At 35.7% G+C, this 26,158-nt stretch overlaps 2 protein-coding genes across 3 annotated transcripts in view; both read left to right on the top strand.

Moving 5' to 3' along the window:
- The window catches only part of fhdc3 (FH2 domain containing 3), a 7,460-nt gene extending 6,248 nt beyond the window's left edge, over nt 1-1,212 (top strand). The window contains exon 2 of the mRNA XM_073829250.1: nt 64-1,212. Coding sequence (XP_073685351.1) covers nt 64-1,212 — 1,149 coding nt within the window. The remainder of the gene's footprint in view (nt 1-63) is intronic.
- Nucleotides 1,213-3,910: 2,698 nt separating this feature from the next.
- The window catches only part of trim3b (tripartite motif containing 3b), a 52,969-nt gene continuing 30,721 nt past the window's right edge, over nt 3,911-26,158 (top strand). Inside the window, exon 1 of one of the 2 annotated variants that reach the window (XM_073829109.1) lies at nt 3,911-4,030. The gene's annotated coding sequence lies outside the window, so the exon portion shown is untranslated. Of the gene's footprint in view, nt 4,031-11,915; nt 12,112-26,158 lie in introns of those variants that run through there. The other variant, XM_073829108.1, reaches the window with a different exon arrangement.

Genomic DNA, 26,158 nt, shown 5'->3' with positions numbered 1-26,158 from the left:
AAATAACATGCATTTTGATTGATCCCTCTTATTTTGTTAAAATAATTAACATTTGTCCTACAGGAAAACCGTGAGCGAGAGGCAGCCGAGACTCGCAAGCGACAGCAGAGAGAAAGAGAAACGTTGACCAGAACGGCCAAGCGCCGATCCATCGGCACATGCTCCGATCGGGAGGTGACCAATGAAGCCTCCGCTCTGGAATCTGTCCTGACCAGCTTTCTCAGCCAACGTCTTTCTCGCAGGAGGCCTGGTGGGCTCACAGCAGTCACGAACAGCCCCATCAAGAACATCCGCCCTCAGGTTGAGGAGCGTGAGGGCAGGGGGGATCTGGACAGCCCTGCGGAAACCAACAAGGAGAAATTTGATATCCCGACGGTGGAAGAACAAGAGATTATCTGCCAGAAGGAGGAGGTTACACCCTGTACTGTTAATGAAGTTCAGCGGGCACGAGCCGCTTCCAAAAGAGGACATTGCATTGATGAAGAACTGATTCCTGAAAGCAAGGACCTCAAAGAAGGTGGGTGTAGCAACACCTCAACTAAACAAGAGTTTGAAGATGGAGCGATGAATAAAGAAGTTGATGAGAATAACGATAAAAGAGAAGCAAGGGAAGAGGAGGACAACGAGAAAATAGAAAAAGCTGACAAAATGCCAGAGCTCTCCGGCAAGATCTTACACTTTCAGGATTGCGGCCTGAATGTAACTGCTACACCTGATCATTCCAGAGGCCACGGGGTGTGCACTTCCACTCCTCGACAGAGAGATATAAAAGAGGTAGATCTGGCATTGCAGAATGGACTGGGAGGTCTAGGCTCACCGTGGACCATCCTCAGCCCTCGCGCCTCTCCCCGTAACACGCCCCACCGCAGACACTCCTACTCCTTCTCCAAGGTGGACATCCTTGATGATGGAGTTTGGGCGTTACCTGATACTCCTGTACGCGACAAGCCCTCATTCTCCCATTATGCAGGAGCAGGGACTTCATCCTCATTACCAGATTGTCCTTCAAAGCGAACTCCATCACAGGGGACAGTTATAAGGTCTGCATCACTTGGTGATGATAAAGAGCCAGCACCTAACTTCAAACTGGGACAGATCTTTCAGAGACGCACTGGACAGGAGCTTCCTCCAGATAAGAGACCGGAAGGCTCAGGACTTGTATCTTTCTTTCGACGCTTCGGGGAAAGACACAGGGCAGAAACTGTTGGCTAATATGACATGGCGTGTCCTACAAGGATTTTACTTTGCCCTACAGGATAATGATGAGTGTAGACAAATGGGAACTTGTCTTGCAACACTCTTGATGCCTTTTGTGTTCTTATGCAAATCTTTGATGTATGCTGATGCTAACGTCGTAATGTTTTATTAGATTTTAGTTCAGCATTGTTATTCATAACAAGCTGCTTTTACTGGTTCACACTGAATTTCAGAGACTGAAATGTTTTTTTGTTCTTTGTCTTTTAAAGTCTGTCTTATTTTTATGTAATAAAGTGTGGATCCCACCTTTTAAATTGTGTGTTCTGCGTGTCTTTTTATATGTCTAGAAATACAGTATTGGCCACCAAAAAATTAAAGAAGCAGTGGTTCTCGACCAGAGGGCCTCAGCCAACTTCCAAGAAATTGTGTAAAATTATTTCTTTATATTAAAGTCACAATCTAATTTGAAATCATTCTCCCCTCAACTTTTGAAGAACACCTCAAATCAGTATATTAAATCTTTTGGAATTAATCATGGTTCTTTTAATAACAAAATTGTAAACAAGCAGCGTTCTCAATTATTAGCAGAAATATTTTTGAATATTGTGTTGGACAATTAAAGGAGAAGTTTACTTCAAAAATTTACAGATAATGTACTCATCCACTTGTCATCCAAGATGTTCATGTCTGTCTGTCTTTAGTCGTAAAGAAATAGTTTTTTGAAGAAAACATTTTAGGATTTCTCTCCACATAGTGGACTTCTATGGTGCCCACGAGTTTGAACTTCCCAAATGCAGTTTAAATGCAGCTTCAAAAGGCTCTAAATTATCCCAGCTGATGAAGAAGGGTCTTATCTAGTGAAATGAGGGTCGATACTTCTACAGCGATTTTGAAGTTGGAGGAGAAAATGAGATAGGAGTTTTTCAACATACCCTAACTGTATTGACCCGGAATGAGTTGACGCAGAGCTAGACAAGATAGCATTTGAGGTTAAAAAGTATGTAAGTTTTTTTTTTATTTTTTTTATTTTTATTTTTTTTTTAGAAAATAACTTATCGTTTTGCTAGATAATACCATTCTTCTTCGGCTGGGGTCCTTTAGAGCCCTTTGAAGCTGCATTTAAACTGCATTTTCCACTATATGGAGAAAAATCCTGAAATGTTTGATTCAGAAAGAGGTTCACAACAGTTTAAAAATGCTAAAACAGTAGATATACTGCTAAAAATTAAAACAAGAACTATTTGGACTACAATGCTATTAGGCTAGCAATGTCTGACCAACCTGACAATCATAGTGGGCCATGTAGAGAATAGTGTTGATGTCACTTTTCAGTCATGTATTTTTTTTCCTTTCTACATTATTTCTGCTGCAGTCTGAACGTAACTCTTTCTCTGCTCTGGTTCATCAAGATAAAAGTGGAAACGGGGAGAATTTGCCATGTTGTCCTGGTGATGGTGTATGTTTACAGTACATGATCTCACTTGGCTGGTGTCTCAGTGAAATAATACCCCCTGGAAAAAGCTGCAGAGCACAGACTCTTCTTTCATAGAGTCCTCAGCACTCTCACAATGAAGGCTGATTTTGTTCCTGAAGGAATTTGGAACTTTTATCAAGTTCTCTTGATGTAGCATATATTTTAGACGGTTTAAGAACTTCCCCACAAACAGTAAATATCTAATCCAATTTTCGTTTGTACCATAAGTGTATCCCGCCATTTAGACCACTAGTAAATAATGGGATGGTTTTCTATGCAATGTTTTGTCACAAAATACAGCATCTTGTATGTGGAAAAGACATAGTGTGCGTGTATGTATGTGTGACACAGAAAGAGAGAGAGAGGACAGAAGAAAAAAAGAACAAGGAAGAAACTCGAGCTTTAGGGAAGGAAAGGAGTTTATTGGGGACTCAGAACTCTCTCTTTGACAAAGCACTGTACAACATCTGCAGTCTGTACACTACAAACCCGTGATACTTTTGAGCCATCTAATGTAAGTACATTATTTATTTGATACTTTAATATGGAGAGAAAGGTTTGCATCTTTGCTTACTGCAATTGACAACATTTCAGCTTCATGTAAAATTTTATTAATTGTATTATATGAATTAGATTATACATTATTACCAGATTAAGATTGTACTCGACAATGGGTTTGTTAGTCAGGTAAATCTCCCGACAGGATAGTAATCGTAAGGACCAGCCAACAGTGTGTGTGCTTATTCAAAATTATTAAAAATATATTTAAAATATCTTTAATATATTGATATTGTGACGGAATGTAAACATTTTGACACGGCATCATCCAAATGTCTCATCCATAATAAAGCTGTGGAGCGAGTTAAACAAGGAATAACTGTGAATTGCAGTTGGGTTGTTAAACAATTAGATAGTATATAATTTCTGTTTACGTTTGTAACGAAATGTTGTCTTAGTGGGCTCAGTTGGGCTTTTTCCACACTAAGTAGTTATTTGTGGTATCAAAAGTGACCAGGAGATGTCGCTATATTTTAGTAAATGAGTTTTGACTGCGTACTGCGTGAAGTGTGGGAAACAGCGACGTCGACGTCGGTAACGTAAAACTAGCCATGGAAACTCGTGTTTTAGTGAATTTAGAACAAAAAAAGTAATAATTTACCTGAAAATGTCTCTTTTAGGCTCTCTTTTTATACTCGTGGAACTGTTATACCACTAATTTTCAAAGCCTAGTGTAGTGCCACGTCCTATACTGTAGCTTAAGTGCGATTTATTAACTTTCATTATGTTTTGTCCTTTATAGATCAAGTGGAATGCCTCGCTGTGATTCAGCTTGATCACTGAAATCAGCAAAATGTTGTGGTAAGTTGGTTGACTCCAATATGAAGATTTGTGTTTGGAATTCTCTAGTGGATAAAATGTTTGATCACAATTTGCTTTTATCAATAAGACTTCTGTTTACAAACCATGGTCCAATAGAAACGCATGGGAGGAAGCTGAGTAAGGTTGCAACTGATAGCAGGACAATGCTGGTCATTCACAGAGTCATTTCCGGCTCCATGTTTGCCGGAAAAGTGTGAAAATGGATGTGACCCTGTGAAGTCATTCACTGATTATTTCATGAGTCATGAGTTACGCTGGATATTACCTGTATTTGACCTTCCACACAGTTAAAAACAGACATACTAACAATGGTGACCAAATGACTCACATTCAATATCATTCAACCTTAAGCGTCACAATAAATAGGTCTACAGTACCAGATTTATACTCTACCTACACATATAGCAGAGTACATAAAGTGCTGCAGGACTATTGTAGGTGAACTTTGTTCCTTAGATGATTAAGAAAGACTGAGCTTTGAAATGGATTTTTAATCCCTGTGGTTTATTCTCAGTACAATGCACTCATTAGCAGACAGTGGCAGCTGGGAGTTAAACCTCTTTTTAACTCTAGTGAATATTAAAGTTCATTCATACCAGGCAGTTATTAAGTAATTAAGCAATTGTATTCCCTGTTTGCATATGTCAGGATATTGAATATAATAAAAGACCCTGATAAATGCTGATGTATATCTTTAACTGTATTTTATAGCATATGTGACCCTGGACCACAAAACCAGTCTTAAGTCGCTGGGGTATGTTTGTAGCAATAGCCAAAAATACATTGCATGGGTCAAAATTATTGATTTTTCTTTTATGTCAAAAATCATTAGGAAATTAAGTAAAGATCATGTTCCATGAAGATTTTTTGTAAAATTCCTACTGTAAATGTATCAAAATGTAATTTTTGATTAGTAATATGCATTGTTAAGATCCTAATTTGGACAACTTTAAAGGTGATTTTCTCAGGATTTTGATTTTTTTGCACCCTCAGATTCCAGATGTTCAAATAGATGTATCTCAGCCAAATATTGTCCTATCCTAACAAACCATACATCAATAGAAAGCTTATTTACTGAGCTTTCATATATATATATATATACATCTCAGTTTGGTAAAATTTAACCTTATGACTGGTTTTGTGGTCCAGGGTCACATATGAAATAGAGATCGACCAATATGGGTTTTTCTATAACCGATGCCGATGTTTAGAGGTCAGGGTCAGCCGATGGCCGATATGTGCTGCCGATGTTTTGGCCGATTTTTAGGGCCGATATCTTGAAGTTCTCCCCTTTATTTGCATACTAAAATGTCACACTAATAATAAGTGCATGCACATCATTTCTAAACTTAACATCATGAACAATGAACACAATGAACCATCATTTGGATCTTGATTTTGTGCACTGCACAGTATTATTATAAAAGATTTAACCAAAGTTAACCAAACAAATCAAACTGACCAAGTATTAAATATATAAAACAGATAATATAAAAACTGTTAATCATTTACATAAAAGTTTGAGAGCTGAGATTATTAATGTTAAACTTTAATGTTTTAAATATAAAATTTTGAATACAGAAATTTTAAATGATTTATATAACTGAGAGGACCTGCCAGCAGATGGCGGCAACGGCAAGACACTGATTTAATTACTGAATCATATCATTCATTTGATTTGTTCGAGCAGCTAATTCATTCCTGAATAAAGCAAATGACTCTCTTTATGAATGAGAAATTGAATCATTTCACTAGATTGTTTAAAAACGCACGTTCATTCATAAACGAAACACCGCTGTTTAAATGGAGATGCACAGCGGCTCAATTGTGACTTGTTTCAGAATATTTTTGACGACAAAAGAGACCAAAATCTTACTTTTGACGACGAAATAAAGCAAAATCAGGCAATAGTTTAATCCGCCTGCCACTCACCTGCACCTATATTTGTTCTCTGATTTACCAAACCGCACACGATCTTCCGATTACAATTATTCTAATTCTTAGTTTTGCATGATGATATGATGAATGGATGGTTCATTTTAACAGCTGATCTGCACATCACTGCACACTTATATATCCATGCTGAAAAAAAATAACGTTTACTGACATCTGAACGAGACCATAGATATAAACTCGCAGTATCGGGGGTGACGGAGAGGACGGTGCGGGCGCATCAGGTGCAATCATCAAAATATATTTAAAAGGAAGCTCGCGCCACGGTCCTGACCACATAACTCAGGTTCAGATTTTAGAAAATATAGTTAATGTTTCATTATTGATTTATCTCATTCATGCGCGACCCACCCACAAGTAATTAGAATGCATTTTTTTATTACCAGACCCGCGGATATAACCACCCTCTGTGCATCAGTGTCTGCGAGCGAGGCGGAGTAATCGCAAAGCTGCATTGTTTGTGAGAGCCGCCGCCTTCTCCGCCCCACGCACAGAGTGAAATTCTCTGACTCGGATACAGGAAAAATAAAACAGAACTTATAACACTGGGGCTAATATGTTAGCAAACAAGCTGCTGATCGTTTTAGACTACAGTCTTTAAACTTAACTGCAAGTAAGCAAACCTTTAGTCTCGCGTAGCCAGACCTTCAGACTGACAGCTGAAGGTCTGGAATTCATAGCAGCTTTCATTGGCCAAGGCCCGCCCATAAGACCGTTTGACAGACATGTCAAACAACCAATCACAGTTCGTTTCGTTCAGCATCATGTTTCGGTGTGTGGAAATGCCCCCACAACAACAGTCATTGAAATAACCAGCATTTAAAGTTCACTAGAGGGAGAACAAGCAGTAAGTCAGTAATTTGTTCATTACAATTAAGTCAACAATTGTTCATTGTTGGTGCAAATGTGTATAACAACAATGGCGTCTGCATAAGCACATTTTAACAAAGCCGAGTAAATCAGTCTGCGCTTTGTTTCCTGGCGGACCGAAAATAAACGCGACACTCGCGTCTCCCGGAAATCCGGTCAAATTCAACTAATCAGATGACGACTTCGACATTCCTGAAGTGTTTCCAGTTAAGTGTACCATATGCATCAGACGTTTAGCCAACGTTCCGTGGGCGTGACGTCTGAGGCTGAGACTAGCAAACCTTTAACCAGCCGTAGCATTATGCCAGTTCCCGACGGTCCTATGATTTTCTTTCACTAAGTGAAAGCAACACTTCATAGTTTACTAGTAATATATAGTATATATATGGCCATGGGACTTTGAAATATTAGAATTTAAGCCTTACCTTTATCTTTTAGAACTGTTATTCAATCTTACAAAAGTTTTGGCTTGGGGTCCTTCACAGTAGCGCTCCACCGCACCAATAACAAGGGGCTGCCCATAGACATGCCTGACTTTAAATCGGCGCTACTAAACACGGAAATCGGCCTATGCCGATATATTAAAAAATGGCAAATATCGGCCTGATATGACCTCTAATATGAAAGACATCAAACATGCACGTGTTTGGTTATCTGAGCTTTACATCAGTGGTTCTCAACCTTTTTGACTCCAAAGGCCCCCCATTTGTCAAAGACAGTATTCAAAGGCCCTCATATCTAAGCTGATATGTATGGAAGCCCATTTCTGCCACTTTATAAAAGATAAAAATGTTATTGCAAATTTTAACTCGCAATTCTGACTTTTTTCTCAAAATTGTGTGATTTGAACTCGCAATTTTGACGTTTTTTCTCAGAATTGGGTGATTTGAACTCGCAATTCTGATTTTTTTCTCAAAATAATTTAGTGTGTGTGTGTGTGTGTGTGTGTGTGTGTGTGTGTGTGTATGTGTGTGAAAATTCATTTGTAAAATTGTCATTTTAAGATGTATGTAGAAAAAAGACAAAAATGACAGAACATATATGCATCAAATTACATAAATGGCAAATGAAATAAACTAGTGAGAGTATGAAATGTGTATTTAAAGCAAGTCCACAGGGCCAAAAGCACTTAGGGTTCATGAAACACCCTACTTAACCCAAGAAAAAAGTGTGCATATCCATATATCATAATATACAAGAGCAGACTGCAGTGTTGTCCAGAGTGTTTCTTTAGTGCTCTTTGGAGAGTCTATTTACCAAACCACAACGTGGGAATCTGTAGCATCCCATGTGATGGCATCACCACCCTCAGGCTTCCTGAAGAGGTCTGCCTTCATACCACTAATAGAGCACAACATACACACTCTCACACAGTGCTGAGTGCTGGCTTTGTGTTGCAGTCACATGCAATTTACAATATGGGTCCTGCAGGTCTGTACTCCTCCTTTATGAATTTGCTCCAGGCTGCTGAGGAAAGAGAGAGAGAGAAAGAGAGGGATGAGGAGGAGGAGGGGGAACCAGGCAGCTTGCCATCTGGGTTCTGCTGCACTGGATGCAGTCTCCATGGTAACATCGCTCTCTCATGCAATCAAATCAAGAAATGAGATCAGGCCCAGCCCACCCCCTTTAGCATGGATGCAGCTGTTACTTTTATCAATTAAGCCACGCCCCCATATGTTTGTCCCCGCCCACTCTAACACTTAGGTTGGTTCTTAGTGATGAATTGAACTCAATTTGTCACTAGATATTGGGGTTACTTGTTGAAAGGGTTGTGACTTGGAAGTCCAAGATGTCACCATGTGTTTTCCTCCTTAGGTTGCCTTTGTAGTCATTAATCTTCATTAGCTCTCACACAGTGACTCAGTCATTATCTTCTCCCCTTTGATTTTTCTACTATCATGTTGTTTCCTGCTATCTCTACTTTTCCCCTCATTTTCCCTAATTGTGAATACAAACAAGACATCCCCCTAACAGTGTGTTGAGAAACCGAACAAAAGGGCTTGGGATGCCCATGTGCCCGCGGAAAAAAATGCCATCATGCACTTTCATCACACTGGAGAGTCATTGGTTTCCTTTTTTTTTTGCTTCTTAGATTTGAACTCTTGAGGACTTTCTCTTTGAGATCACAAAAATGTGACGCATCCTTTTGTTATGTTTGTGTATGTGTGTGTTTTCTTTAGGTATGTAGTGTACACTGCAAAAAATTGTTATTGGTATTTTTGTCTTGTTTTCCAGTATAAATATCTAAACATCCTACACTCAAAAATAAAGGTGCTTCACTATGCCATAGAAGAACATTTTTTGTTTAAATTTTTCCATAAATAACCTTTAACATCTGAAGCACCTTTCTATTTCACAAAAGGTTCTTTGTGGCGAAAAAAGGTTCTTCAGATTATAAAAGGGTAAGAAAGAGATGGTTCTTTAAAGAACCTTTGACTGAATGGTTCTTTGTGGAACCAAAAATGGTTCTTCTAAATTTGGGATAATATGACCCTGAAGACTGGAGTAATTGTTTTGTTTTAACGTAAACTTGCTCACAACCTATTTGACCTCTATTTGCAGGTTAAATGTTTTATCCGAAAGCTGGGTGTTTCATTCCAGAATGTTACTACATTTGAAAGACAAACACTTTTTTTACATAATTGTTTCTAAACACATTAAAGATGTTAGAAATGTATTGCTGGACACACGTTACAATAACTGTGAACTAGTACGGAATTGTGGAGTTAAGACAGTTAAACAGTTTTTCATAATTTTTGTGTTTAGGATTTTGTAGGTGGGCCTGAAATCAAGTCTTAATGATGCAGTGGAGCCACTGAGCTTGGGCCCTCACCTAACACTATAATAACTAGAGCGCATTAGCATTAGTGGTTCGCCTGCTCCGCCTGTTTCCACCACTGAATAATAATTTTTTTTTTGCATTTTTTTTTTTCAGAATTGTGAGATATAAACTTGCAAGTCTGAGAAATTAAGTCAGAATTCTGAGAAATAAAGTCAGAATTGTGTGATAAACTCATAATTGCGAAAAAATAAAATCAAAATTGTGACTTTTTTTCTCGCAAAAGCAAGTTTATGTCACGCAATTCTGACTTTCTCACAATTGTAAAAAGTCAGAATTGCAAGATAAAAATCGCAAATGCGAGCTTATATCTCACAATTCTGACCTTTTTTCTCACAAATGCATGATATAAACTCTTAATTGCAAATATTAAGTTGCATTTGTGAGACAAAAATATTTTTTTATCTCGCAATTCTAAGTTTATAGCTCACAATTCTGACTTTTTTCTCGCAAAAGCAAGTTTGTCACGCAATTCTGACTTTCTCAGAATTGCATGATATAAACTCTCAGTTGCGAAAAATAAAGTTAGAATTGCGAGATAAAAATATTTTTTCTCACAAATGCGAGTTTATGTCATCTTGTTTTTGCAATTCTGAGAAATAAATGTGCAATTCTGAGAAAAATAAACTTGCATTCTAAGAAATACATTTGCAATTCTGAGAAATAAAGTCACAATTTGGAGAAATTGCATGATATAAACTCTTGCGAAAAATAAAGTCTGAATTGTGAGGTAAAATAATTTTTTTGTCACAAATGCAAGTTTATATCTTGCAATTCTGATTGTTTTTTCTCGCAAATGCGAGTTTATGTCTTGCAATTCTGACTTTTTTACAAGACATTTATAAGACAAAAAGGTCAAAATTGTGAGAAAAAAGTCAGAATTGTAAGGTATAAACTCGCAATTGCAAAGAAAAGACTCAGAATTGCGAGTTTATATCTCACAGTTCAAACTTTTTTTCTCAGAATTGCAAGTTTATATCTAGTAATTCTGACTTTATAACACGCATTTGCAAGAAAAAAGTCAGAATTGTGAGATATAAACTCGCAATTGCAAGAAAAAAAGTCAAAATTGCGAGAAAAAAGTCAGAATTGTAAGATATAAACTTGCAATTGCAAAAAAAGGCTGAATTGCGAGTTTATATCTCACAATTCTGAGTTCTTTTCTCAGAATTGCAAGTTTATATCTAGTAATTCTGACTTTAACACGCAGTTGCAAGTTAAGTCAGAATTGTGAGATATACAGTAAACTCGCAATTCCAATAACATCAGTCTTTTTCCCCCTCAAAACTGGACTTTAAAATATGCAATTACGAGTTTATATCTCATAATTGAGTAAAAAGTCAGAATTGCAAGATACAAACTCGCATTGGCAAAAAAAAAAGTCAGAATTGCAAGTTTATATCTCACAATTCTGACTTTTTTTCTCAGAATTGCAAGTTTATATCTAGTAATTCTGACTTTACAACATGCAATTGCAATTTATTAAGTCAGAATTGTAAGATATAAACTCGCAATTCCAAGAATATATCAGTTCCCCCCCCTCAAAACTGTACTTTATAACTCGCAATTGCATGTTTACATCTCATAATTTTGATTTAAAAAATCTGAATTACGAGAATGCAAAGATACAAACTCACAATTGTGAGAGAAAAAGCAATTCTGACTTTATAATTTGCAACTGTGAATTTATATCTCACAATTCTTAGAAAAAAAATTGAGTTTGTATCACTCAGTTCTGTAAAAAAAAGTCAGAATTATGAGATAAAAAGTTATGAGATTTTTTTTTGTCATTCAAATCTGTGTGGATAACACAATTTTCTGTGGTGTGACAAACTCAGAAGACATATTTAATATTGCTTTACATGGACTTTAATTATTCACAGTAAGATCAGAAACATGCATTACCAAAATACATTTCAGATTCATATTGACTTATTTAGATTGGACTTGTAGGTATGATAGTTTGCAGTGTATGTACAGTGTCAACCCTTTGAAAGAGAGTAAGAGAGATTCCTCTGTATCTAAAGGATGTGTTCTCTCTCTGCCATTTTCCTGTTGCCTTGCACCTTCACTCAGAGCATTGGCTGAGCACATCCCCACCTCCCTTCCCTTCAGCCAATACCCTTCCACTATCTACCCTTCCCTTCCTTCCTCACCAGAGTCTCTCTCTCTTCTCTCACACACACATTATACACCCTCGCTCGCTCACGCCCTGCTACTGCCGCTGCTTCTCTCCTGTCTGCTTGTCTTTCCTGCTTTCTGGATTTGCTGTATGTTCTTCTTTGGGATGTGGAGCTGTAAAGCTGGACGGGTCTGTGCCCGGATGCTTCGCTGAGACCTGTCCGTATCTTCCTCTTTCCTTTTCATCCCTCTATCTCTGTCAGCTGCGAGAACTCACGTGAGTACAACATCAGGGAGCTTCTTTCTCCTTCGTGCTTTCATTCTCTCCATCCATCTCGTGGGGTTAATCACCTAGCTTTGAGAAGGACTGTCTGTGATGAATAATTTACTGCAGTGTCTGGCCTCTCCCTTTGAGTCAGCTGGGCATCTCTGACACACGCATGCACAAACACACACACACACGAGTGAACGGACATGATCACAAACACCCGCCAGGATTTCAGCGCTTATGTAAAACAACAGTGTTTGTGAAATGTATAGATGTAGGTGAGTGTTTGTGTGTCTCCTGTAACATGTGTGATCAGTGTGCTTTGCTGCCTGTACTTTGCTCTGATCGGAGTCACGCAAACATTTCGATTTTAAATGCATGGCTTCATATTGGATTCCTCATTCAAATCATGATGAGTGTGTTTATCACAGCGGCTTGCTGTCTCTTAGCAATGATAGGAGCTGTCTGTTGACTGAAGATGTGTGATACATTATAATGATCCTGCTACTGATCATCTGATGTATTCAGGAAAAAAAAACATCAGTTTTTTTTTTTTTTTTTTTGCATTTACTGACTTAAATGCTTTACCCTATTACAGTGACATGTTGGTACAGTTACAGTCGTAATCATCCAAGCAGGCAGCCGTAAATTATGTAATAATGACAGCATAACAGCAAAATCAGGGGCAGGACAGGTGATACTCATTATAACAGTGGTTCTCAATCCTGGTCCTGGGGGACCCCTGCTCTGCACATTTTGCATGTCTCTCTTATTTAACACACCTGATTGAGATCTTCAGCTTGTTAGTTCAGTTCATGGATCTCTCACCTAATGAGCTGATGATCGCAATCAGGTGTGTTAAATAAGGGAGACATGCAAAATATGCAGAGCAGGGGTCCCCCAGGACCAGGATTGAGAACCACTGCATTATAATATTGTTTTGTAGACATTACAAAAGTACAGCTGTTGTTGTGCTATAAAAGTTTGCTCTCTGTAATTATTTTAATTAGCTTTGATGCTTCCCAAGAGGAAATTACATTGCTTGATGGTTGATCTTTTTATAGTGCAAGACAATACTTCATGACTAAACTGAATTTATAGACAAATGAATCATACCTGAGAACTCTGATAACAAACTGAAATAAAATATTGTTTCAATACTAAATTTACTAAAATCTAAATTAAACTAATGTGTGTTTGTGTGTGTATATATATATATATATATATATATTAGTGGTGGGCCGTTATCGGCGTTAACGTGCTGCGTTAACGCGAAACTCTTATCGTGCGATAAAAAAAAATATCGCCGTTAATCTATTCTCAAATTTGGGTTGGGAGCTGGGTCTAAACTACGCAAGCTATGATGACTTTCACCTTGATAGTTTAACGCGGATGTATACCGAATATGGTCGCGCGTTTAAGTCTCCTCCACCAAAACACAGACAGGATCGCGTCGTCCTCCATTCATGAAAACAGAATCTACTATAGCGCGAAATGCCACGTAAATTCGTCGTTTTTTGGATTCATAAATCAAATGTTGCTCTGTCACTTAATTCAAATCGCGACATGGACTAGTGTATGTGAAAACTGAAATGCAAAAAGACCGTTTTAATATGAATCTGATATGTTTTACCGTTTGCCTAGCTGTATGTATGCATGGCGGAGACGAGCTTTTACTACACGCATACTGAAACACACGTGACGCTCCCGCTAATTTTTGGCATTTTCATCTCACATGAACAAATAAACTCAATCTCCCAAACTGCTGTGAGTGTCACTTTTACCGTTTCATTTGAGAAAACTAGCATCATATCATACTGTATACACAGAAACTTCATGGCAACCTGTCAAAATAAAAGTACGGTGTAACATGTAACTAATGGGCTGGGTAGATGTTGACGTTAAAAAAACACACAATCTAATGGGTAGAAAAAATAATTTCATTGTTAGTTAGTTAGTAAACACAAGTACATCTAATTGAACATAATTTATTTTCATCAACAAATTATCATAGAACAGCTTTATGAGCTTTATGATCCATTCTCAAAGACTTACTTTTAGTCATTATTTGGGTAGCACACATATTCTGAATGCCTTCAGCAGAATTCAAATTAGCCATTTTAATCTAGATTAATCTAGATTAATTCCAAGATTTAATCTAGATTAATCTAGATTAAAAAAATTAATCTATGCCCACCCCTAATATATATATATATATATATATATATATATATATATATATATACACACACATTTTTAAAATATTTAAAAGAATTAATATTTATTTAAACATTAATAAGTACTATAATATTATATGTAAAACAATTAATTTATGGACAAATAATTATCAGAGTTCTCAGGTATTATTCATTTGTCTATGAATTCAGTTTTGTCATGAAGTAATACAGTATCTACTAATAGTTTACTTTAGTTTTTTTATTTTCAGTTTTTTAATATTTTAATATAGCTTAAGTTTTTTGCATTTTCAGTTTGTCGTTTTTAGAATATATATTTCTGTTTGGCTTTAATTTAGTTTTATTTAAATTTGAGTAAATTAAGTATTGCAACTTTTTTTCAGTTATTTCATTTAGAAAAAATATTTCATCAAATATTTATTTGAAATAAACACTTTTTTCATAATATATTCATATTTTATTTTTAGATAAAAAAATATATATTTTTATTTGCATTTAAATTCAAAATATACAAGTACTAGAGTTCTCAGATATGATTCAATTATTTTGTACATATATTTTTTATAGTATTTATTAATGTTTTAATAAATATTAATAATAAAAATATTAAACATTTTGTAATAATTTAGTATTTACAATTATTACAGTTCTCAGATGATTAATTTGTCAATAGATTCTGTTTTTCCATATATTAATATAGTATTTATTAATATTTTAATTTAGCTTTTTTACATTTTCAGTTTTTTTAATAGTAGCTTATTTTTGTAATTTTTGTTTTGTGCTCTTTGTCATTTTTAGTTTTATTTAACTTTAAATAAATTTAGTAAATTTAGTTAATTATTTTAGTTAAGTCAATTTAGTATTGCAACTTATTTTTTGCAGTTATTTCTTTAATTTCTATTTACAACAAGTTCTTGTTGTTTGTAATTGTATGTGCTTTTTATTATTTTTCGAATATATATTATGTTTCTGTTTAGGTTTAATTTAGTTTTATTTAAATTTGAGTAAATTTAGTATTGCGACTTATTTTATTTCAGTTAGTTGTTTAAATTTTTAATTTAGAAAAAGTATTAAAATATAAAATGTGTATTTTTTCAAAATATTATACAACATAATTACTGAGTTCTCAGATATGATTCATTTGTCTATAATTTTTTTTCATATATTAATGAAGTATTAATACATATTTTATGCTTTTTGTCATTTTTCGAATTTACATATTTCTGTCTGTTTAGCTTATTTTATTTTAGTTATATCTATTTTATTTGTATTTGAATTGCAATATTTTATTTTAATATTTATTTAAAATATTTTTTGTTCATAATATATTCATATTTTGTTTCAGCTTTTTAAATGAACAAAAATGATTTGAATAGTTCTCATTTTAATTCACTGTAACAACATTGCTCCTAACATTAGACACAGTGAGACAACAGAGTAACAATCTTTGCAGTTATTACCTCATTTAAATAAATATCATTTTACAATTATTTTTAGAATCTCTTGAGGAATTCTTTCAGGGAGAAAAAACTGATAAAGATCTCATCTGTGATTTTGCTTTCACACAGGCCATTTCGTAGATATAAACATTCAACAGATGACATGATACATTCGATATATATTTCAGACATTGAGATGCACAGTTTGCTGTTGTAGTACTTTCTCTACTGATCCAGCTGTCGATTTATTTTTTGAGGAGCAAGATTATCCATATGTGCTAATCCTCTCTACTTCAACTCTGTGCTCCAATAAAATCTGTAAGAAGCACATGAACAAGCGAATGCCACTTACATGCCATGAAGAGTGAAGCCTTTAAAAACAAAATAAAACAAATAAAAAGCAAATTTTTCTATTTTTCAGAATGATTGGATGGCTGTAGAACTTCTCTTGACTGGTACTAAGAGGTCAAACAGGGTTTGTCATGCTCACAAATGGCGTTTGACGTCCTTTGGTTGGAGATTGGTTGGAGATTATGTTGGGCGGAAGGGCAGTGAGATGAAGCTCAGCTGACAGATGTCTCTGCTTCAGTGTAGTGACGTGAATTGCCATCCAGGGCCATTGTTCATGTATGTGTGTGTGTGTGTGTGTGTGTGTGTGTGTGTGTGTGTGTGTGTTCTTGTGCACCTTCCCTTTGTACCATCACTTTAAATGCCTTGCCAGTGACATACAGCCTTTATTGTGATATTTATGGCTGCCTGAGTGACCATTACTCTACCTAACTTTCCCCTTCAGGGTATTTTTGTTTGTGCACGTGAACAGGAGAGAGCAATTCACTTGTGATGTGAGTTTCGTCTGCTGGGTGTGATACGTTTGTGATGTCGTTACTACGGTCAATAGAACCAGTTTAGCTCACCTGGTTTATAGAGACCCAAGCAGTCATTCCAGTTCATAAACGCACTTAAATGCAGTGATGTGACATTCATAATCATAATACAAAGAGTTTCTATTTAAAAGCCATCGGTGATGTTTGTGTCTGCTTGTATTTAAAATATGTACACTGTCTTTGTTCTAATTCAAAAGGGAATGAATAGTGCTTCCTGAAGTCTGTTGACATAATAAGTCTCAGTTAGTGATGGCAGATATTATTTTAGCTTTCTTTGGCAGATGGCTTTAGATGTTTTTTCCTCAGTCGCACTATTATTGGAGTGTTAATTAGCATTTAAAGAACATTTAAACATAAAAATGAAGTATAAATAAAAAATACAGTTGAGGTCAAAAGTTTACATCCCTCTTTCAGAATCTGCAAAATGTTAATTATTTGACCAAAATAAGAGCGATCATACAAAATGCATGTTACTGTTTATTTAGTACTGACCTGAATAAGATATTTCATATAAAAGATGTTTACATGTAGCTCACGAGAAAAAATAATAGTTGAATTTATAAAAATGACCCCGTTCAAAAGTTTGCATACACTTGATTCTTAATACTGTGTTGTTACCTGAATGATCCACATCTGTTTTTTTTTTTTTGTTTAGTGGTAGTTGTTCATAAGTCCCTTGTTTGTCCTGAACAGTTTAACTGACTGCTGTTCCTCAGAAAAATCCTTCAGGTCCTTCAGGTTTTTTGTGTGTTCGAACCATTTCCAACAGCGGGGCGAATACTTTTCGAATTTGAATATCAAGATACATTTAACTTATTTTGACTTCTGGGAAACATGTATGTATCTTTTGTAGCCTCTGAAGGGCAGTTCTAAATAAAAAAATATCATATTTAGGCAAAATAAGAAAAATGTACACATCTCCATTCTGTTCAAAAGTTTTCACCCCCGGCTCTTAATGCATCGTTTTTCCTTCTGGAGCATCAGTAAGCGTTTGAACCTTTTGTAATAGTTGCATATGAGTCCCTCAGTTGTCCTCAGTGTGAAAAGATGGATCTCAAAATCATACAGTCATTGTTGGAAAGGGTTCAAATACACAAAAATGCTAAAAAAAAACACAGAATTTGTGGGACCTGAAGGATTTGCAGTGGGCAGTTTAACTATTCAGGACAAACAAGAGACTCATGAACACTTATCAGAAAACAAAAAGAACACAGTTGTGGATCATTCATGTAACAACACAGTTTTAATAATCAAGTGCATGTAAGCTTTTGAACGGGGTAATTTTTATAAATTCAACTATTTTCTCTTGTGGATTATATGTATACATCTTTTATGTGAAATATGTTATTCAGGTCAGTACTAAATAAACAATATCGTGTATTTTGTATGATCTCTCTTGTTTTTCTAAAATAATTAACATTTTGCAGATTCTGAAAGGGGGATGTAAACTTTTGACCTCAACTGTACAAATGTATAGCATAGTTTAATATGCAGATGTCATTCTCTGAGCTAGTAGTTTGATTGACAGGGACAAAGAGATCGCTGTCTGAACTTGTTAGCTTTTTAGCCTTAGGATGGAAGGATGTGTGATGTGAAAAAGACATGTGGATTTCAGTTAGTTTTGATTTGAATATCTCTTGCAAAATTGACAGTTTGCCAGCATAGTTAAGGAAATTTACCTAAAGGGTTAGTTCATCCAAAAATGAAAATTCTGTCATTAATTACTCGCTGTCATGTTGTTCCAAACCTGTAAGACCTTCTTTCATCTTCAGAACAAAAATTAAGATATTTTTTGTTAAATCCGACAGCTTTCGGACCCTGCATAGACAGCAACGCAACTGACGTGTTCAAGGTCTAGAAAGGTAGTAAGGACATTGTTAAAATAGTCCATGTGACATCAGTGGTGTGCAGGGTCAGAAAGCTCTCGGATTTAATCAAAAATTCTTAATTTGTGTTTTGAAGATTTGTCTTACAGATTTGGAGCAACATGAGGGTGAGTAATTAATGATAGAATTTTCATTTTTGGGTGAACTATCCCTTTAAATTTGCAAGTAAACAAAACTGTTTTTATATAGTAGTTTACAGTGCAGTACCTCTTAACATGTTGAAACCACTGACAGATGCAAACTTTTTGAAGAACTGATTTGAAAAAGACCTGAGGGAGACCAGCGAACCTTTCCTTTTGAAGACAGCTGACTGTGAATGTCAGTGTTCATGTGAAGCAGCATGAGAAAAGAGAGTCCCTGTGCCACTTCAGCAATGGATGGATGGGTTTTCCATTATGTGTGTGTGTGTTTGATGTGATCAAGCGTGCTGTAATGCGATAAAACGAGCATGACAATGTGCACATCCTCTACAACACAAGCGTTTTAAAGCATTCTCAAGTCATCTTACTTCTGCAGGCTTGTTGGGGATTATTCTGAATCTGAATTATTCCCAAGAGATCAGAGTGTTGTGTTATTTTTGTCAGTGTAAGGGGTCTTAGGGAGAATTATTCTTTCTTGGCACGGTTAGAGATGCTATTGACTGTTGTTCCTTGATTATGAAGGCGTTTCTGAGAAAGAGAGAGTGAGAGAGAAATGGGGGAAGGAGGAATTAATGAAGAGTCAGGAGAGCTTGAAAAAATGCTGCCGCACAGCGGGAATATACTGATGGTGAATTATGTTGAATTTAATGTTCTTGTTGAGTACAGATTGGTAGCATAACTGCTTTGACGTTCGCTACATTTATGCAATTGGCACATGCTTTTAAAGGGATAGTTCACCAAAAAATGAAAATTCTCAAACTCGACCTTCGTTCATCTTCAGAACACAAATTAAGATATTTTTGATTAAATCCGAGAGCTTTCTGACCCTGCATAGACAGCAATGCAACTATCACGTTCAAGGCCCAGAAAGGTAGAAGGAAACATAGTTTAAATAGTCAATGTGACAACAGTGGTTTAGTCTTAATTTTATGACGCTACAAGAATACTTTTTTTGCACAAAAAAGCAAAACAAAATAATGACTTTATTCAGCAATTTCTTCTCTTCCATGTCAGTCTCTGACACAAGTTCACGAGAGTATCATGACGCATGTGTGTGGTGCTGCTGAAACAGGAACCAGCGTTCTGACGTAGAATGTCCATCTTTTTTAATTCATCATTCATCAGTTTAACTAAGTAAAAATAAATTGCAGGTCACAATGTCGAAATTTGTCAGACATATGTACAGCATGGGTCTTCTTCTGCTTGTTAAAAAGGCTCAGCGCATCTGGTTTGTACGTCAAAAAGAAGGCTCCTGCGTCAGCAGCATCACTGGCATGTGTCATAATACTCTTGTGAATGGTGGAAACTGACACAAAAGAGAAAAAAAGGTTGAATAAATGTTGGTGTTTTTGCTTCCTTTGCTGACGAAAAGTATTCTTGTAGCTTTATAACATTGGGGTTGAACCACTGATGTCACATGGACTATTTTAACAATGCCCTTACTACGTTTCTGGTCCTTGAACGTGTCAGTTGCGTTGCTGTCTATGGGGTTAGAAAGCTCTCAGATTTTAACCAAATATCTTAATTTGTGTCCCGAAGATGAACAAAGGTCTTAAGGATTTGGAATGACATGAGGGTGAGTAATTAATGACAGAATTTTCAATTTTGGGTGAACTATCACTAATCAACAACCAACAGATAGAACCAAGTCCTGTCCTAATTTTCGATAATTCTTTTTTTATTGGAAAATATCTGTTGCTATTCACCTCACACCACTGGTTGGGCCATAAATTGATGTAGCAGCCTTTTTTAAAGCACAGTTGTCTCTGCACATTAAACTGCGAGAGCAGAAAATATTTAACAAAATTAAGATTACACACTAAAAATCCAAAGAAAAATCTAATGCTGTTTGCATTAAAGCAATAGTTCACCTAAAGATGAAAATTCTGTCATACAGTTGAACCACTGATGTCACATGGACTATTTTATCAATGCTTGGCAACCTTTCTGGGCCTTGAATGTGTCAGTTGCATTGCTGTTTATGCAGGGTCAGAAAGCTCTCAGATTTCATAAAAAATATCTTAATTTGTGTTCCGTAGATGAACAAAGGTTTTACGGGATTGGAACGGCATGAGGGTGAATAATTAATGACAGAATTTTCATTTTTAGGTAAACTATCCATTTAAAGTTGTCTCTGCACACTGAGTATTTAACAAAATAAAGATTACACACCTAAAATCCAAAGAAAAATTGAATGCGGTTTGCATTACGCAGCATATTAATTGAATGTAATGCCCTTGGTAGGGTTTTTTTTATTTCGTGTTTGCTCAGGTTTATTTTTTGATAGATGCGTAAGAGCCCTCCAGAACCGCAGCCCCTCTGAACTCTCAGGGGTCTGGTCCTCCACTCACTGTTCAGAAAACACTTGTTCAGTCCTGAACCACAGAATGAGGACACTTCTGCATAATTCATACTCCTAAACTGATAAACACACTGTATAAGTGAGTTTTTCCACTGAAACGCCAAAGGCTGATCCGCAGGGTGACTCACACCCATCTGCGAAAAGCACATGTGCGTTAGCTTTGTTAAAACTCTCCACTTTACATATGGCAAGTGCTTTATTAAACACAGAATGCTTTGACCTCTTTGTTGGTATTGTTTATATGCTTAAGGCATTAAGTGTTCTTAAGTATCTCCTCTGAAAACACACACACACACACACACACACACACATAAACATTAGTTATTTGAATGATCAGATTATTTCTGACCCATCTCATGTACCCAGCTATGCATGCATTCCCTTGAGGAATATTCCCACAGTACAGAGAGAGAGAGAGAGAGAGAGAGAGAGAGAGAGAGAGAGAGAGAGAGAGAGAGAGAGGACTAGGACATGCGGATAAGCTATTTGTGGTCCACTGTCAGGACCAGGTCCAGTTAAGACTTCCTTCCATCTGAGAGGAAACTGAGCACAGCCAGGGTAATATAGATGCATACGTGTCTGAGCTATAAAAGAGAAACACCAGCTTATGAATGTAAAAATTAACATATAGTTCTAACTCTGTGTAATGACCACTACAAGACTGTGACATAGGTAGAGCAAGATCTTTCTCGCTCTGTTGAATCCCGCTTTCTCTCTCCTGTGCCCTGCGGTGTCCTGACAGCATTCTGTTGAGTCATGTTTCCTGCGGCATGATTACCTCTCCCTCTCTGCAATTGCAGTGACATGCTGTATTACATAACTGGACACAGTAAGAGGACGGTGCCTGAGGGCTCCATATGAGCCAAGTGGACTGGACGTAGCATCTTATTGCACTCTATGCAAAGATTAATTAATGCAATCATCAGGAAACTTTAATTGCGCTTCACTGTTTGCGCTGTGTGGGAGCGCTCCATATGTTTGGTTATTGCACAGATGATATACAGAAAATATATGAATTTGATGGAATTTAACTGGAATGATTGGCATTGCAGAATAGATTTGCTGTGGAGTTATCCCACAGCGTTATCCCACAGTTTCTTGCTGTTTGAGTAATCTACTGGACAGTGCAAAACCCCTGACAGATGATATTAGCCCGGTTTGTAGGTCAGGAAAGTGCAGTGGATATGCATTTAAGATTTCTGTTTGGCTGCCTCTTGTGATCTGGTTGAACAAAATTCCCTCTTTTTTAGGGTTAGTAAGTTCTGGGTGCTTCTATCTGGAAGCGAGCAAGCAATATTTATCATGTCAGTCCAGATCAACAACCACAAAGCTGCTCTGTCACTAAGATCACAAAGGTTTCTCTGTCTTTAATTCCCCTTTTTAGGCAAGTTACAGCATGTTTTCACCCATATACAAAAAAAATCCATTATTAAAAAGTCCAGCATCGGTTGTGCTTGCTGTGTTGGTGCAAGTTTGGGGTGGTGGCGTCAGTCAGAGGTGTGGGTGTTATCTGAAAACCAGCCACCGTGGGAGAAATCAGACAGTCAATCCCTCCAGATTAATGACAGTTGATGTTTTCCGTCATGAGCCGCTCTGATGATGGATTAAAAATGTCATTCACTCAGAATGTATTTTGAAATCTATTTTTAAACAAATAATTACATTCATAAATATGCAAAATTATTTGTATTAGGTACACTCTTATAAATAAAGGTGCGTCACAATGCCATAGAAGAACCTTTTTGTCTAAATGGTTCTATAAAGAACCTTTAACATCTGAAGAACCTTTCTGTTTCACAAAAGGTTCTTTGTGGCAAATAAGGTTCTTCAGATTATAAAAAGGTAAGCAAGAAATGGTTCTTTAAAGAACCTTTGAGTGAATGGTTCTTTGTGGAACCAAAAATGGTTCTTCTATGGCATCGCTTGAAGAACCTTTTAAAGCACCTTTATTTTTAGGAGTTTAGAAGTATAGGCAGGGCTAGACGGTATATTGAGGTTTGTATGATATATCGATATATCTTTTTTCTAAGCGATATGGTATGAAGCATTACCATTTATACTGTATTGATATACAGTAGTTTAATACGAGAGCATATGAAAAATAGTGGAAGATGCAAAGTGAGCTGCTGCGGATAAAGTGTATAATTCAGACTTCCGTATTCTGTTGAATGGGTCTCGGTGCTTCCGTTTTATGCGTTTTTTTTAATTATCCTTCGTTAAATATGAAGTTGTTCTACTCAGGATGCCTTCAAAGTACATACCAAAGATGGTCATAACCAGTGTCTGTCACATATGCGGACTGTTAATCAAAACGTTTTTTTTTCAAGGGTTCAAGTACGCAGAGCTGAAACCCTATTGTAATTGTTAAAATGGCCAATGCAGACCAAACTGTAAGTCGTAGAGACTTGAAACTTGGAGGGATGGTAGTACAAAAGTCTCAAAAGTATCAAAAGTACAAAATCACTCATAACTCTTAAACTGTTTGATCAGAAGAAAACTTGGTGGGCTCTAAAGGTCTGTGAGAAATTTGAAAGAAATTGGCTACTATCGCATACTATCGCATTTTTCAAGGGCGTAAACGATTGTATATTGCGCGTTTTTTTTTTTTTCTCACATACGCATAATATTCATACAATACGATAGACTTCCTTGTTCTGAACAACTTTGCCTCTAGAACCGTTGCTGTCAAAAAAAACTTTAGTTAAATGATTGAGAAGATGTGAAAAACCTATTTTTGCGAACTAGTCCTAGGTTTTTCGGCTGATTGGAACAAAACCAGTGCAGGAAGATTTTCTGGAGAGTGAATATTGATAATCAAGCATCTATGGGTGTGTTCACACTTGTCATTTTTGGTTCGATTAAAACGAATCCTTGTGTGATTGCTCTGTTAGTGTGGTACATTTGAGTATGTGTGAACGCTGCCATCCGAACCCTGTTGCGCACCAAACAAGTGGACTGAGACCGCTATAATGGTTAAATGATTGAGAAGACGTGAAAAAACTACTTTTGCGAACTAGCCCTATAGGTTTTTCGCTCAATCTGGAAGAAACCACTGGAGTACAATTCTCTGGACTCTCTAGGTCAGTAATTATCAGAAAATGTTGAAATTTACCCTTTGAGAAGCTATTACGGGGTCGTTTAAAAAAGGGGCCTGTCCAAATATACCCAAAAGCCTATAAAGCCTAAACAAAAACTCAAAACTTCACGAAACCTGGTGAGCACATGCGACAGGTGATTCTAAACAAGCATGCAAAGTTTTAGGGAGATTGGGCCACAGCTGCCACTAACAGTCATAAACGATATAAAACATTGTATTTCTATGGTAAATTACCAGGATCTGTCTTTTTTCATACATGCTTAAATGTCTTAAATCGCTTGAACCCCGGTAAAAGCTGCTTGCAGCTATAATTTTTTTTTTTTTCACTAACATTCAGAGATAAAACTTGAATAAAACCTCAAAATAAAAACATCTAGCTAGTTTAACTAAATGTGACCCTGGACCACAAAACCAGTCATAAGTAGCACGGGTAGATTTGTAGCAATAGCCAAAAATACAAAGTATGGGTCGAAATTATGGATTTTTCTTTTATGCCAAAAATCACTATGATAATAAGTAAAGATCATGTTCCATGAAGATATAAATTTCCTACCCTAAATATTTTAAAACTTATTTTTTGAATAGTAATATGCATTGCTAAGAATTTCATTTGGACAACTTTAAAGGCGATTTTCTCAGTATTTAGATTTTTTTGCACCCTCAGATTCCAGATTTTCAAATAGTTGTATCTCAAACAAATATTGTCCTATCCTGACAAACCATACATCAATGGAAAGCTTATTCATTTAGATTGTGGTCCAGGGTCACAAATAACTTAACAGTCCATAGATACTGCCATTATTTAATATGGCTGTTAACATGTTTTCCGGGTTTGGTGACATTCGATATACCCCTACGCTCTTTTGTCTTTGCAGTGATGCGATAGAAGAACCATTTTTGGTTCCGCAAAGAACCTTTCAGTGAACAGTTCCTAAAAGAACCATTTTGAAGAACATTAAAAAAATTTACAGAACCTTTTTCAACTATAAAGAACCTTTTCTGCATTTGAAAGTTTCTATGGATGTTCAAATTCTTCATAGAACCATTGATGCTATTAAAGAACTTTTATGTTTATTAGTGCATAGGAGCACAATAATTCTGACTAAAGTTTACATTTTTGCTAAGTATTTGTAGTTTGGCAATTAATGTGCCATGTGTAGAATTTTTAACCTACAAGTAAAGTGTATTTTATGATAGCAGTAACTGTGAAGTGACTATTGTAATGGGGTAATCAAAAAATAATGCAATTAGCCTAATCTGTGCTTTTATTTTTATTTCTTTTCTTTAGTTTAGTAAATTTAACTTCTGCTTTTCTGCTTTCAAAAGCATTGCTTTTGTTTTTAGATTGTGATGTTACAACGTTAGAATGTAATGTGATTTTAGCCCCTTTTTTGCACAATATATAGCCTACATGGTTAATTCACTGTATTTGTTTTCATTGCCTTTAATATAATAATATAAACAATGTTTCAGGATATAAAATTATTTTTATATATATATATATATATATATATATATATATATATATATATATATATATATATATATATATATATATATATATATAAAATAAATAAATTATAAATAAATATATATAATTTTAAAAAATATAGAATTTTTTTTATCCAAAATTTTTTTAGAAAATACATAGGTATATACTGTATATATCAGCCAAAAAAATACAGATATTATTGGCCGTATTGAAAATATTGTTAATATTTTAGTAATTTAGAATTTAGTAATATGATTTTTTTTATTACATTTTTGTAAATTTTATTTTTTAGTTAATTATTATTATTTTTTTAATTACTCATGAATTAGAGTTATTAAAAGTCGTAATCCTTCAGTCTGGACTCACTCCACCCAGATGTAATGACATCACCTCTTATATAACCATCATACCGAGTGATTGTTTTAAGACTTTATATGTCAGTCACAAGCAAGCAAAAGTTGGGCAATGTCTAGGGCTTACCCAAGATTAACATTCGCTTTGATGATTTTGTCATGTTAAAATAGTTAAAACAATAAAGGGAACATACTGTAAATAATCTTG

The sequence above is a fragment of the Garra rufa genome, chromosome 23 (assembly GCF_049309525.1).
Source record: "Garra rufa chromosome 23, GarRuf1.0, whole genome shotgun sequence".
In the NCBI taxonomy this organism is placed as follows: domain Eukaryota; kingdom Metazoa; phylum Chordata; class Actinopteri; order Cypriniformes; family Cyprinidae; genus Garra; species Garra rufa.
The sequence above is the reverse complement of the archived record's forward strand: the minus strand, read 5'-3'. Positions and strand labels throughout refer to the sequence as shown.